Genomic DNA, 15106 nt, shown 5'->3' with positions numbered 1-15106 from the left:
TTATATATGTATATTTATTGATAAAGAGTATTTTTTCAAAATTTATAATAATAAATATACTGAAAAATATACTACGTCTCTGATCAAATTTATGAGTATAATAAATAATTATAAATTAAATAATAAATAAACTAAAAATATTGGTTAACTATATTTTTAAATGAATACCAATTTATAATTATTTATTATATTTATTCTCTAAAATCCAATGAATATATTGGTTTTTAGCTAAAATTTGTAGTTCATATTTTATCTGAATTTAAAATAATTTTTGATTATATTATTTATTTTTTTTGTTTTATTTAATTTTTAGTTTCTTTTTAACAAATAAACATGTTGATATCAGTTTTTCCATAATGCTGTTGCTTTTGGTAGATAAGGGAGTTTTTTGATGAGCTTGTTTCTTATGGCCTGCGAGCATTAGGGGTATGTTGCGCATCCTTAGTTATTTATGAAAAAGCTCTGTCGAAAGCTTTCGCAGGACATCCCTAACGGCACTTTAGCTTATTGCCAAACCAGCTGCTTTATTCCACCAGCAAATCAGCTGTTCGAATGCCAAAAGCTTGTGAGATGAAAAATATTCGTGAAAAGCTAGTTGAAAAGGAATCGGAAATAAAAACAAATGCAAGAAAATCTTAAATAAAATGTATTTCCTCTGCGAAAAACTAAAAGTGAATACGAGTCGCGCCTGTGAGATTCCAATGATAAATGGCCAATAGAGTTGCAAGCGTTGAGCTCAGAGATACTCAAGGCTAAGCCGCTGGGCAGCCAATCAAACAATTATCGCAGGAAACTGGACACAGGACTCACAGCATCATGAAGATATTTAGATTGCGCTCCGTGAAGCTGGTGCTAATTGGCTTCATCATAGTCAACTTGGTGTTCTTCTATTACACCTGGAACTCGTTCCTCTGGCGGCGCATTAGCCGCGCTCTGACGGGCGAAGCCACCGACACAAAGCCAAAGAGCGAGGCGGTCCACGGGCCGAAGATCTCGCCGAAGGACAAGGCACGCAATGCCAACAAGCACATAAGGAAGTCCATAACAATTGTCTTCTACGGGCACTACAACTTCGAGCAGGATCTGCGGCCCAGCATCGAGAGGTGAGTGAAGCTCAGACTAGATACAGCTTATCCATATTCACCCTTGACTCTCTCTCTTTCTCTCTTAGCATATTGGATGTCGTGCCGAATATGCCCATTCTGGTGCTGCAGGAGGGCGCCGCCGAGTACGCCTATCCGCCGGTCAGCTTTGAGCGCAATCTGACCAGCGGCGAGGAGCAGACGGTGCACTTCATGAGTCTGGCCTTCGACGTGCGTCGCACGCGTGAGCAACTGAATCCCCTCTCGGCTGTGCACACCAAATATGCTCTGCTGATGCCGGACAGCGTGCGGCTGAGCAGCAAGAATCTGCTGCAGAAAATCCTGCGGGAGATGAACACAAAGTCGGGCAAAGCACCGGCTCAGCGTGTCACAGTTGCGCCGGATGAGCAAGTGCGTCGCCTGCTGCTCATCCCATTTGCGGGCAATTCGAAAACCTACAGCAGCTGTGCGAAACTCAACCTGGACTTGCCCAATTGGACCATGGAATTGGAGGCGCGCAATGATACTACGCATTGCGATTTGGTAGGAGATTGATAGTTGATATATGCATATGTATGTGTTTATGTGTTTATGATCTCTTTCCAGTTCTTGCAGAAGCATGCGATACTCATCGACGTGGCCACACTTGGCGCCATGCCGGAACCTTTCGGCTTGCCCTTTCCGGAAATGCTCTACGTGCAGGCAAAGATTGCCAATCTAACGGTAATGTATATATATCTGCCTACGAAATTGCTTTGTATACTCGTTCACAAGGTGAAAGGGGTATATTGGCTCAGTCCAATGTCAGCTAGAAGCTTAAGCAATCAACTTCTGAATCAATCAGTCCCCGAATACATAGGCCATTTAGGGCGTAGCGATGGGTACCTTCTATCGGTATACCTTGTATTATTATCAGATATGTATTTGTCATGAGATGATTCCCCAAATCTATTATCCGCAATAAATTACATTTTCTGCTATTCCAGCGATATATTTAAGGAAATTAGGCTCGTTGGTATCCTGACTAATCGAATAAAACCATATCTTTAACTGTATTAGCGCAAGAGAAACGTAACAGATTGCGTATGTAATATATACGTTAACCTGTTGAGCCTCTAGGCCGTTGGGGGCGTGGTAAGACATTCTCTTTTCAGATATCTATCTTGCGGATCTCCAAGTATTGCACATGAATTACTGTTGACTTCCCCAATTTACAGTCTGTATTATGTTATACATAGTTTCTAGAAGCACTTATATTCGACTTCAAAGTTCTTATCCTTAATCATGATTATTTCTAATCAGATTTTCTCCTCTTCCACAGACGAGTGTTTTCCCTCAGTCCTTTTTGGAGGGCCGCAAGCTGTTTGCCTCGTTCCACACCAAACAGCGGCGCCTGGAGCTGCGTCGTCGTCAGTTTCGTGAGATGTACAAAAAATTACAGATCAAGCGCTTGGTAAGGCGCACCCACCGACTGGGCGGCAAGGCCGCGGCCCGTGAAGGCAATTGGCAGCCGCACAGCCCGGTGCTGGATGCACAGTTCTCGTACTCCAACTTTAGTCTGCCCGCCGTCACGGACATCGATCTGTTTGGTTGTGAGCGAACGACAAAGTCGTGCATTGGCACCGTCTACAACAGTCGCCCGTTCTACTACTATCTGGGCAAGCACACGCCGCCGTGTTGCCTGGACAAGCTAAAGACCACCTTCAACCACGTGCTCGAGGAGTTCGAGAATGTGGGCATACGCTACTGGCTGGACAACTACGCGCTCAAGAGCGCCATCGAGACGAATCAGCTGTCGCCGGATGCCTACGACATTGACATCAGCTTCAATGTCCAGGACCTGGAGCGCTCGAACGCCATGAAGAAGTCGCAGAGCAAGCCACATGTGGACAATGAGGGCTTCTACTGGATCAAGGCGACGGACGGACACTACTTCCGCGTGCAGTTCTCCAAGGTCAACCAGGTGGGCGTCAATCTGCTGCCCTACGAGATCAGTGGGAATGAGGTGCGAGCGAGCGGCTTCTTCGGCTGGAAGGCGACCACCTTCGCCTCCGACTACTTGCATCCCATGTCGACGGTGCTCTTTCTGGGCAAGAGCATCATGTGCCCCAACAATGTCTTGGAGTATCTCGAGGGAAAGAACATCAAGGTCAAATCTGATCATGTGGCCCCCGAGGAGGAGTAGATAGATAATCATTTACCTTAGCAGAAATTGCATTCAGTTTTTAGCATCAGTTGAATTTTTGTAAAAGTTGAACAACTTTCGACTATATGCACACTTCCTGTACTTGTACGATAAATGAGAGCGTTATTTTAAGGTATTTGTAAAATTGAGGTTATGTGTTCCTTTCTCTATACTTTTCTCTCTGTGTTGATAGCTAGTTCACGTCGATGTCTATATATATATATACATATAGGTATAGCTAAGTTAGTGAGTGAGCATGTAAATTTCTAAAGCCAAAGTTCTCGGAACTACCAGTCTATACAATAAAGAACTCTGTACTATTCGTACCAATTCAATATATGTTAACTTATCAAAATATAATACACTATCACACAAATACAAGTAGGCTCCATTAGCTCTAGGTGTTCACAGTGGTAGCGGCATCGGGTGCTTGAGCACCTTCCGGCAATTCGCGCACCAAGGATAACAACTTTTCCAGTTTGGCATTTTGCAGTGTTAGCTGATCGAGATAGAGCTGCTTCTTCGGCGGCTTGACCATGAGGCGGAGATTCGGTGAGAGCTTGAGCGAGGTGGTAACGCCCCTGGAAAGCGAAAAAGGAAAGGAGTATGTAAGCCAGGTAGAGCACTCTCTCACGGCTCATACTTACTTCTCGTCGCCCACAATGATGAAGGGCAGCTTCTCGTTGAAGGCCAGGCGAGTGAGTTTATTCTTTCTCTTCGGCACTACCGCCTGAACGCATATGGGCTGGTACTTATTCACGTTCAGATCGAAAACATGCACCTTGCCCTCGGTGGTAACAGCAGCGAACACGGTGCTGGAATACGGTGCCCACTTGACATCGCCCACGGCGGAGCCGAGGTCAAAGATGAATAGCGGATCAGGTCGCATATCCTCCCACACCTTAACGCGCCAATCCCCGCTGCAGGACACAAATATGTTCGAATCGAAGCGGTTGTAGTCGATGCGATAGACGGACATATTGTGCGCATCATAGGTCATCAGATACTTGGAGCTAAACAGCGTGCTGCACTTGTAGATCAAGCCGATCTCGGTGCCGACGAGAAAGACGGTTGTATTTGTCGGATGGAACTGAACGCAGGAGCCGCCGGTCCTGAGCAGCACCTTTGTGCCATCTGGCCCATCCGCGATGTCGTTCTCGATGTAGAGCGTAATTATGGTGGTCACCCACAGCTTATTCTGCATGAGAATCCAGCTGAACACACAGCCATCGGAGGATACCGAATAGAAGTTGATTTCGCCATCGGCCATGTCCGGACCCCACTTGATTTGCCACACGCACTCCGCGTGCTTACACTTAACGCCCCTGGACACATACATCGGCGCCTTGCAGCCATCGCGCAAATCGTAGACGCACACGTTGCCGTCGTAGAGGCCAAGCACCACGAGGAAGGGGTAGCTCGGATGGATGTCACAGCACATGACACCGCAGTCAGTTTGAACTAGAGTGATGAACGCAAGAGGAGATATAGAGATAGAGAGAGTGAGAGAGAGAGAGAGAAAATTGAGAGGGAGACAGAGAGATAGAGAAAGAGAAAAAAAAGAGACAGACAGAGAGAGAGATATAGAAGGAGATAGAGAGAGACAGACAGAGAGATAAAAGAATGGAGTGAGATAGAGGGAGGTAGATAGAGAAATATAGAGAGAGAGACAGAGAGTGTGATAGAATGATATACAGATGATATACAGATCGTGATAGAGGGAGGTGGATAGAGAGAGACAGAGAGTGTGATAGAGCGAATGAGATAGAGAGCGAGATAGAGGGAGGTAGAGACAGAGAGTATGATAGAGCGAATGAGATAGAGAGCGACATAGAGAGAGAAAGAGAGAGTGAGAGAGAGAGAGAGAGAGGGAGAAAAGGAAGAAGGGATAATAAAATATTAATAATTTATGTACCTAGACCTATACTCACTTATGTAATCTGGATAGGCTGGGTTCTTGACAGTAAACAGGCACAGATAGCCCTCATTATGTTGCTTTAGGAAATCATCTGCAAGAGAGAATTAGGCTATATTCGTACTTCAGATAATATCGAATCATCGGCTACTCACGTGAGCCATAGCAAACGGCGAAGAGATCGTAGTAGCTTGGGTTGAAGGTGAGCTCGGTGACATTCATCTTCTTGGTCTTCTCGTATTGGAATTTCCACAGCGGCAGCAGGTTGCCCTCGCCGTCGCGATACTCATCGGCTGGATCCTCCCAGTAGCGATAGTCGTTGCCGATGTCATCGAAGATGTTCTGGTTTATCATGCGCTCGAGTATCTGCCAGCATCGCATATACTTGCGATTCAGCTGCTCCGCGTAGGCGGTTTTCTTCTTGAAGTTCTGCTTGGCCGTGGGACGGCGGGCAGCCGCGGCGCCGGCCTTTTGCTGCTCCGCATAGTCCTCGTTGTAGCTGTCGTAGATGGTCCACTGCAGCACATTGGCCCCAAATTGCGAACGAGGCGGCGGAATGGTCTGGGTGTCCACATTCTATGGAAGATTCAGAGATTGAGATGAGGCGAGATGATGTGTGATGAGTGCTGCTCGCTACTTACACGCCTCGGATTGACATAGGTGAGCGTGGCTCGCTCACAGTAGTTGAACTGATTGATGAGCTTCTTCTTTTTGCCAGAGGCGGGTACTACTGGCCGTGCTCCAGTTTGCTCGTCGTCTTCGCCGGCCGCCTCGCCCTCCGTGGCCTGCTCACCCTCAGTTTTGCCCTCCTCATCCTCCTCCTCTTCGGCCTCTTCTTCTTCGCCAGCATCGGCTGCTGGCTTGGCACCGGCGTCGTCCTTTTCATCGTCCTCGCCTTCGCCTTCTTCTTCGCCCTCCATCACAGTCTCACGCTGCTCCACCACGGCATAGTTCGGCATGGGCAAAGGATAGCCGATTTCCTCACATTCCTCCACCTGGAAGCGCGCCTCCTCCGAGTCCACGTGCAGCGAATTGCCCGGAAAACTGATCAAGGTCACAGTATTGCCTGGTATCGGTGCCAGCACAAATTCACCCAATTTGAAGTTGTACACTACCAAATTGCGCAGCACATTCGTATTGGTGGGTGTCAACACCTTGGTCACCTCCTCGGCCAGCTCAGCGTCTGTCAGGTCCAATTGATCATCTGGCTTGACCAATTGGCGTGATTTCATCCAAGCATCGAAATCATCTGCATCACCACCGCCACCTTCCCCCTTGGCCTTGGATTGCCTATTCTGTATTTTGATTTCGAATAATACATATATAGTGGGTTATTAGATTCATAATTGGGGAGACAGTAAAGTCGATTGTGAATTGTGTGCTAATAATTTTGATAGTGCGCATCTGGGAGCAGAACCAACCGGTCAAAGACTTACCTTCCATTTGGATAGACCATTACGCTGCTAGGATACTATAGGGCAAATCAAACATCAATTGCTCGAACAAAATTGTGCACAGATTTGGAGCTATGTGATAAGTGAGAACGAGTCAAGTATAATGGCCCATAGCATGCATATTCACAAGTATCTGAAATTTACTCTTTCCAAAAGCCTAAGTCCAAGAGAAGTACAATGTTATATGGAACTGTCTTTAACCTTCATTACAAATTAAAGTAGTATCGGTTTGCATTTGATAGCACTTAATGGAATGTAAATAAATATTGGCTTAGGTTGCATTTGTGGATTGCAGAAAGAGGAATATCGATTGAACAATATAAGAGTTATCTTATAAGAGTTATCAATAAGAGTTATCTTTGAAGAATTAAAATTATTGGCTTGGGAAACATTAGTATATGTATTCCAGGAAAAGGAATATGGATTGAAGTAAAAAATGTAAAAACTTTTGGTTTGGGAAGCATATCTGTAATACAGAAACGGTAACACAATTAAATAAAATAGTAGTATCTTACAGTTAATATCCAACATTAAGTCAGAGAGTTAGCCGACTACTGCAGACCAAACTATACCCAAAACTTATGTGTAAAGTAGGCATATATTGACTACATAGCAAGTTGAATAACGGTATTCTATACATCTATATAATATGTGTTATAAATAAAGGCTATCTATTGTTATTATTATTATTATTATTATTATTAGTCTATTATTAGCATTAAGGTTGCTTGGCTAACTAGTATCAGGAAAGGGTATCTTTGTTCGGCAGACCGAATGCTAGGCACTTGTCGCTCTCTCAAATGGGCGGTGCTGGGTGGGTGGGTGACAGTTGCAGTTACCTCCTCGAGTAGCTGTTGCTCCGCCACAGTCAGCTCGTCCGTGCTAGCGCCACAGGCACCAGCCTCATCCTGCGCGACATCGATGTCTGACATATTTCTCTTTACTTTTTTGCGACTGTACAAGCTAAGGGTTAATGTTTCGAGTGCGGAACAGAGAGCGGGGGCAGACAGCTGGGGTTAGCTACTCATAGATGATATGCACTTATATACAGTAGACTTGACTGAATGACTAGATCTACATACAATTGAATTGGCGAAAATAAAATCTAGATTTGTATATACAGAGCTGCGGTTGTTGAACTATACATACATATATATCAGGAATTCGATTCTAAGATTGTATTTACATATTTGTTTGTGGCTTGTTGCTCAGACACTCATACACAGACACACACACACGTACTACTGAAGCAACTTGCGTTAGATCTAGTAGTAAGCTGCTCAGTTGCAGGTAGAGATACAGATACAGCTAGAGAGTTGCAGATACAGTTATAGTTACAGTTGCAGTTACAGATATTTTACGATTGGAAGTACTCATATACCGCCATAGCCTTATTCGCTAGCTTCCACATCTCGGAAATCTGTTTTATTTGATGGAGAGCACTGTGAAATGTTTCAAGCACGAGGCCTGAACCTCTTGAAGAGCGCAACACGACTGAGCCTAGGGGCCTAGGACCAGCTCGAGGTAGGCACTGTCAGCGGGCCCATTCTGATGACGTTCGCGAAAGTTTCAAAAAACTTCCGTCGCTGACGTCGACGGCACGTCATGGGCAAAGGATGCGCTTGGAGTCGAGAGGGTGCCGACATTTCCGGTAGGGCGCGTAAATAGTTATATACAAATAAGCGACTATGAGTTGCGACCTATTACGGCAATGCCCAGAGGCGTCGCTTGGAGTTACCTATTTACTTTTATGGCCCAAGTCATATCCATGTCTGATTTATTGACTCTTTTATTGCGTTTGGAGCTGGTAGGTGACGTTGATTACCATCGACACTCAATTGGCCAAGGCTCCGCAACATTTTTATATATAGTCTGAATAAAGTTGTATTTAGTTTTTGTGATCTACCCTCTGTCTGAAAGCTGGCAGCGCCATCTCTTTTGTGAGCACGCACACGACAGCCCAGTCCAGCCCAGCACATGCTGCTGCTCATCCCCCAGCTCTGTCCTGGTCGAGCTGCGCCGCCTTGGGCACATTGCAAATTATGTTTCGTGACAAACTTCCATCAGAGCGCCAATAACTTTCGCTCAGCTACGTTCCAGCCAACTTATTAAAAAGTAATCGCAAATTTTTAAATACGAAAATAGAATCATGTAACGAAGGACGACCGAGAATGCGCCATCTACCCAAGGCGCAATCACACCGTTGACAGCTCCCAAAGTGTTCGCATGTGCTCAGAGCTCGCTGCTCAGAATTGTGAAATTGTGGAATTGTGCAAGTGCTCTACCCAAAATTCTCAGCATTGTGTGGATTCTTGCTGTCAAATTATAATATTGGAGTAATCGCTCACCTTCTTCTTGTTCTCCTTGGCCTTTGCGCTTTGCATGTTGTGGCCGTATCCTTATCGGTGAACCAAGTTCCTTAACTAAATATGTCTTACTTTGTTCGTTTTGCTGTTTTGTTGTACCCACAGTGAAGCCTGTAAACCTTTTCCTAACATTAACTGAACCAATTTATGTTTTTCACAGTCTAAACTTTACGTAATTGTGAAATAGAACAATGGAATTCGACGCTTGCTTTGCCTTTCATTCCTTGCCTTGTTTACTCGAGTTACTATAGAAATCCCGAGCTCCCACGCATCGGCTGCCATTTGCATATTGATTTGCCAACCGCCCAGATATCGCGACTGTCAACGACCTGGTACTGAGCAAGGTGGCTTTAGTGGCATCTACCTCATTCACAATGAACAATTAGAAGTATCGGAGGGACATTAGCGTAATTGAAGGATTCGTGTGTATATATAGAAAATTATATACATATTTATAAAACCTTGGTAGGTTAGTAAAACTCTCAATGAAACCCTACAAATCTTTCATTTAAGAAAAACTCTGGCTTCGCATTATCATAAATGACCAGAAAAATTTCTGTGAATTTTTATAATATAGTTTCTATAAGTAAAGAAAATATATACATATATATTGACATAAAATATTGCGTTTTATGTAATGTCCATCGGATTAATTTCTAAATCTGTTCATATAATATGAATTCTACTGATCTCTTGATAAGCTCTGTTAATGAAAAATTACTCAGCAATTCTGATTATTAAGTTTTCGCAGAATTGTAGAATTATTCGTACTGCGAAATTTCATTTTTTGCTCAATATAAAACCTCTATGAATCAAGAAACGTATAAAACTATATTCTATACATATATATTGCGTTGATATTTAAAAATGATTAAAATGTAGTCAATTGCTAATCACTTTTAAAATGGGAATTCATAGGGCTAATGGTAATGATGATAGCTGTAAGGTTCGTTACAATAATAAGAGTTTGTACTAAATGTTTGATGGATCCGGAGAACAAGGAATGAATCTTGAGAGGGACTAAGGAAAGAACTGCAATCCAATATTTTAAAAATAATTTTGTATAAAGTCTTACAAATAGTATAATTACTACAGTAATTTCTATACTGAAGCATCTGAAGAATATATAATGTAACTATACTTAAACCGCAAAGTTGATTTATCAATGTAAAAATATAGTTTAAATAGCTATATATGTAGCTATGTAGTACTTCATGAACTTAAACTTACGGCATGATTTCCTATAACAAACGCAAAAGTACAATCAGAATTGCTCATAATAACAAAAGCTATATAAGACTGCACTCAGCTACTCACCTTACACACTCATTCCTAAAACACTTGAACAGTACCATGAGTGTTTATCCGTAGTGCCCATAGAATGCGTATACGAAGTCAGCTCTAGAGTGCAATGCACTCTCAAGTCTCACTGCGAACGTATGAATACATTTTTAATGTCTGGCTTCAAGGCCAATGGGCGATGCCTCGACTAGATCGAAGAGCTGAAACCTTGTAGACGAGATTGAAAGGCCTGAATATTCCACATGAATATAATTTTATTGTGTCTATACGAGTACATCAGTAGTATCAATATCAGTATAATATATAAAATATGCGCAATGTATATATTCTATGTACTGCTTACATATATGTATATGTGTGTATATTTATATTTGACAATTAAGTTAGGTGTATAAGACCTAGGTTTGCTGCCTCAAGCTCTTCACATATCGCACTGGCACTTCAGGTAAATAAACACAGACAAAGAACATCATCGGCCCAAATAAGAACATGCAGATCAGCCAATATATCAAGCCAATAACAGTTAATGCATCCATATATAGGTTAGAGAGAGGCCAGTCTCGATCAGACAATTATCAAATATAATTACAGATTACGAAATAACGAATTACGAATTACAAATAAATAGCTAATATCACTAAACATCGGTTATGGAGATTGTGCAACAGGACAAAACACGTCTGTCACAGCGCCGATGTTTCTAATTTTAGATGAAATCAAAAACCGCTGCAGGTAACTTTAGACTAATATGGCTTCGCTTGCTGCTGGAATATCGTCTTTAAGCCCGCCACCTGAAAAGCAAAATAAAGATCATTAGTTATGAATGATATAAGGGGCAATGGAATTATATATAGAGTATAAACGGGCTGGGGTCAACTCAGGGCAGTAATGATATGAAGAGTAATAGAGATGAAACTATTCTAATCTTAATGAATCATGGTTAGTTCCATATCGAAGCTTACGCGCTGCTACTAATCCTGCCCGTTGGCCAGTTGAAACTGTTTCACTGCGCTGCTGAATCACGCACTTTATACTTGACTTCAGATCAGCTGGGGTTATTTTCGGATATTTAACAGCTTCCAGCCTTAAAATAATTTTAGCGAGCAGAAAAAAACCCGCCCAACTGAGGCTTGGCGCTGTTAATTCGTGACTGAATTGGAAATCAGAACAACGTAATCCCCCAAAGCGAGTTTTCCTCTCTCTCTGTCTCTATCTCTCTATTTCAACACAAATCTCTGCCTCTCTCTTTAGACAATAAGCTCTAACACTCAAAGCTTTTGTTTTGCTTCTGATTTGGAATTGTTTGTGACGAAAGTTGGTTTTATAACGAGATACTGGTATTTTTCAAGGCAGTGACAGTGATTCGTTCGTAAAACTGGTTTACGTACTGAGTACCAACTGGAGAACGTTTGAGAACCAATTTAAATGTTAAATAATATTCGCAAAAATTTTGTACACTGCTCACAAAAATTTGAACTTCCATAGCCAAAATTATGATCCAGAGATTACAGTGCAATTTATACATATATAGCTCTGATAAGGGAATCGAAAAGAAATTTATGAGTCAAGTGTGTTGACAGTCTTCAGTGCTGATTGGAAAAAGTCAAGATAGGTTGTACCTAATCTATTGCCACCTCTCATTATTATGTTACTGTTATTTTTATTATACCTGATATTCATATATTCATATTCATATTCATAAATGTATTTATAATTTTATTTCCACGATCTATAGGACTTGTTCTGATTACGTTTGTATCTTTGCCTCTGATAGCTCTTCTAACATTAGCCAGTATTATTTTGATTATATCTGATTTAGATTAAATTTATATTATTATTATCATTCTTTCGTATATCCACTGGCATAAGCCTAAACCAATTCTATGGCTTGATATTTGCTTTTAAATTTCCAACAATTCCCAGTATTATTTTCATTACATATTGCGTATATAATGGGGAAGTAAATATCAACAATGTTTCATTTGGCATTGCAGAAGTTACTAAAAAAATGTAATACCGATTTTTCTCAATCTAGACATGAATAGATAGAACTAATTAGTGCCTTTACTAAATTTGTTTCATTATTCAGTATTTTATTTTAGAACAAGAAGAATAGTCAAAATTATGAACCCAAAATTAGATTCATTATATTCTATAGTACTCCCTTAAATTCTGTAATTTCTTAGACTTTCCTGTTTTTTTATTTTTACATTCAAGCAAAATTAAAATTTCATATCTGCATACCAGATTTTATTTTTACGTTTTTTCGATTTTAATAAAATTTAGACAAATAGATTTGATTTTTATACAAGTAATTCAAATTATTCTTAAATTTGCAATTCCCACGGCTAGTATAATAAATAAATATAGAACCCTTGCCAATTATTTATATGATGTTCTATATAAAACAGATATTATTCGATTTGTACTTACATTATGTAGAAATAACTATCACTGTCCTTGCGTTTAGCATCGCCGCGATTCGTGTCTCTCCTAGCTTGGTTCACTGAACCGGGATCCGAATGCGCCTGCATATTGCCATTCCAGGTTGCCCACCGACTTAAGACGCCATTTTGCTGATTGTTCAGATTGTTTTCTTTGTTGGGATTGACAAAAAACGACTTGACGCTATCCATGGTCGTTCCAATTAATATGTGATACGAAAAGTGGGCAGAGACAGCGAGTGTGTGCGTAGATATGTCGAGCCTCCAAGACGAAAACAAATTGATAAAGCTAAAAATATATCAGATGTGTTGTTTTTTCTGAATACGAGTTTTTTCTTTGGTGTGTCGTCAAGTCGAATATGAAGGCACATAAAAATACATTTTTAAATACATAAAAAATTGTTGTTTTCTGTTCGCGTCTAAATGGGCTACTTGCTTTTTATTTTATTTTTTATGATAATGCTGATAATCGTACGATTTCATTTCATTTATTTCAATTTTTTGAGGAAGCTTTCGGGAACATTCCGTAACAAGTACGGGCTTTTAATGATCGTAAAATGATACATTTATTAAATGCTGTTTTTATCTTGTCAAACAAAATTATACAGATTAGAAATGCAACGAGAGTATTTTGAATTAGTATAATTTTGATAATTGCGTCTTAGATTCCATATAGTTAATTTTTATCAAGATTAACGCGGTATATATGTACATATTATCAATTAGCACTTGGACACTTAACAAGTTCATAACAGTTCAGTTCGCACCACTGATAAGCCACTGTGAGCAGCGAGCACGCGTCGCATTCAACAGCAATTTGATTTGTTATTAATAAAACGAATAAAACTGAACAACGTGGCATGATAAGCAGGTCCTAGGACGAGGCCAAATGGCGCTACTTCTGCCACAGCTGATAGCCCCATGCAGCCTTGAAGACGGCATTCTGTTACTGGGCCACTATTCGCTAGACGCGCGACCTACCTCAAGCTGCTGTAATTCGCTCAGCTATTTGCGCGTCGACTGGTTCAGCTGGTGGCGGGGTATAACGCCCTCCGCAATGCTTTCAAATTGGTCTGACACAATTCCTTCGGCTAGTCGCGCACTTCCAATTCAAATTTGACTTCCAATTCCAGCGTTCAGCGTTCCAGGTTTAGCTTTTTGTGTTTAGCGTTCGGCTGCCTCTGTGAACCGTTTTGCACAATGTCTGCGATCGCACTGAACGCTCCAACGACGCGACGCGCTGCCTGATGGCCGATGGCCGATGGCCGATGCCGATGCCGATGTCGCAGCCGATGCCGATGCCGATGCCGGGTGCTACGTAGCTACGTAGTTTTAATCAATTGCGAAGGCGTCACAAACACAACATTGAATATGCATGTTCACATACATATGTATATGAATTTGTTCGCATGTGTGTGTACTACTTATGTACATACGTGTGAGTGTATACCGTCACAGCGATTACATTATGTCTTACTGCACATGGATTTCTTTGGCTTTGCTGCCGACATCTGGCCGCGTAGTTGTTGTTGCTGCAGTTGGTTTTGTTTTCACTGCCTTTCGTATATCTACCCTGGTCGAGGCAGTTTTTCTGGTTTGTTTTGATCATTGCTTCTCACTTTTACACATATGTACGTATGTACATATGTGTGTAAACACTTACTCTATTTACACTTCCATAAAATCACATGCACATGTATAACTGCAACAGTTTTTAATGGGAAACTCATTAAGTTAAATGTTTATATTTGCAGTAAAGAGTTTATTTTGAGAACAACCAAATAACGAAGGTACTCTCAATGGCACTTAAGCACACACATGCATGCGTACACATACATGTATACATAATGTGTTATATGGTAAACGTGTTACACAGCTTATAAAGAAACGCCGTTGGTTTAGCAACTGCAGCAATCGAATATTGTTATACAGTATAACAAGTAAGGCAGGCCCTGTGCATAGCTACATTTAAATATGCTCGCTTTTGTTAAAATATACAATATAAACTATATGCATATAGACATTGCAATTCTTTGTCTATACAATAATCAGATATATTTACATATGTATATATAACCATATAGTATACCTGTATACCTGTCAGACAACCAACCTTTGTATTTTGCCCCCAACTTCCGTACTGCAAGTGTCTTTCTAGCCTCTTCTATTTATTGTGGTCCGGCGTTCCGCGTGTCGTTGATAAGCCGAATGCTTTTGTATGACACAAATGGCTGCAGCTAATCGTAGATTGCTTGGACTTTGTACTTTACACACATTTTCTCAGACGAACTCTCGCATACACACGCGCAAATCTCTACGTTGATGAACGTTTATCAATATGCATAGAAATAAATAATT

The 15106-nt window shown here is 41.3% G+C and overlaps 4 protein-coding genes across 5 annotated transcripts; 1 reads left to right on the top strand and 3 right to left on the bottom strand.

The window, feature by feature from the left end:
- Positions 1 to 526: 526 nt before the first annotated feature.
- Positions 527 to 3593, top strand: LOC108617069 (ribitol 5-phosphate transferase FKRP). The gene is made up of 4 exons (XM_018012719.2): positions 527 to 1103; positions 1172 to 1625; positions 1689 to 1805; positions 2404 to 3593. Exons 1-4 carry the CDS (start codon positions 817 to 819, stop codon positions 3265 to 3267), a joined length of 1722 nt encoding a protein of 573 aa, XP_017868208.1. The 5' UTR covers positions 527 to 816; the 3' UTR covers positions 3268 to 3593.
- LOC108617067 (dynein intermediate chain 2, ciliary) lies at positions 3586 to 9228 on the bottom strand. Of its 2 annotated transcripts, none has more exons than XM_018012717.2 (6): positions 8985 to 9228; positions 5824 to 6477; positions 5338 to 5758; positions 5199 to 5276; positions 3915 to 4728; positions 3586 to 3848 (listed from the first exon to the last, which is right to left on the bottom strand). In XM_018012717.2, the coding sequence occupies exons 1-6, from the start codon at positions 9018 to 9020 to the stop codon at positions 3665 to 3667; spliced, it is 2187 nt and encodes a 728-aa protein (XP_017868206.1). In that variant the 5' UTR covers positions 9021 to 9228; the 3' UTR covers positions 3586 to 3664. The 2 variants fall into 2 exon arrangements, with proteins under 2 accessions (XP_017868206.1, XP_089326213.1); XM_089470087.1 differs by lacking the exon at positions 8985 to 9228 and adding an exon at positions 8018 to 8113.
- A 1310-nt stretch (positions 9229 to 10538) lies between these two features.
- On the bottom strand, positions 10539 to 10840 carry LOC149268759 (uncharacterized). The gene has a single exon (XM_089472302.1). The coding sequence runs from the start codon at positions 10838 to 10840 to the stop codon at positions 10703 to 10705; it is 138 nt and encodes a 45-aa protein (XP_089328428.1). The 3' UTR covers positions 10539 to 10702.
- A 22-nt stretch (positions 10841 to 10862) lies between these two features.
- On the bottom strand, positions 10863 to 13973 carry LOC108617072 (uncharacterized). Its single transcript, XM_018012725.2, has 3 exons — positions 13730 to 13973; positions 12738 to 13037; positions 10863 to 11095 (listed from the first exon to the last, which is right to left on the bottom strand). Exons 2-3 carry the CDS (start codon positions 12938 to 12940, stop codon positions 11083 to 11085), a joined length of 216 nt encoding a protein of 71 aa, XP_017868214.1. The 5' UTR covers positions 12941 to 13037; positions 13730 to 13973; the 3' UTR covers positions 10863 to 11082.
- Positions 13974 to 15106: the final 1133 nt, after the last annotated feature.

This window comes from Drosophila arizonae, chromosome 5 (genome assembly GCF_054131065.1).
Source record: "Drosophila arizonae isolate 15081-1271.41 chromosome 5, UAZ_ARI_1.0, whole genome shotgun sequence".
Taxonomy (NCBI): domain Eukaryota; kingdom Metazoa; phylum Arthropoda; class Insecta; order Diptera; family Drosophilidae; genus Drosophila; species Drosophila arizonae.
This window is presented reverse-complemented; position numbering and strand designations above follow the sequence as displayed.

Bases quoted from the DNA above. Each gene is read 5' to 3' on its own strand.
- LOC108617069 (XM_018012719.2), top strand. From the start codon at position 817: ATGAAGATATTTAGATTGCGCTCCGTGAAGCTGGTGCTAATTGGCTTC. The intron at 1,626-1,688 runs GTAGGAGATTGA...ATCTCTTTCCAG, and splicing joins ATACTACGCATTGCGATTTG to TTCTTGCAGAAGCATGCGAT. The intron at 1,806-2,403 runs GTAATGTATATA...CCTCTTCCACAG, and splicing joins CAAAGATTGCCAATCTAACG to ACGAGTGTTTTCCCTCAGTC.
- LOC108617067 (XM_018012717.2), bottom strand. From the start codon at position 9,020: ATGCAAAGCGCAAAGGCCAAGGAGAACAAGAAGAAG. The intron at 5,277-5,337 runs GTGAGTAGCCGA...TCTCTCTTGCAG, and splicing joins CGCCGTTTGCTATGGCTCAC to ATGATTTCCTAAAGCAACAT. The intron at 3,849-3,914 runs GTAAGTATGAGC...TTCGCTTTCCAG, and splicing joins ATCATTGTGGGCGACGAGAA to GGGCGTTACCACCTCGCTCA.
- LOC149268759 (XM_089472302.1), bottom strand. From the start codon at position 10,840: ATGGATGCATTAACTGTTATTGGCTTGATATATTGGCTGATCTGCATG.
- LOC108617072 (XM_018012725.2), bottom strand. From the start codon at position 12,940: ATGGATAGCGTCAAGTCGTTTTTTGTCAATCCCAACAAAGAAAACAAT.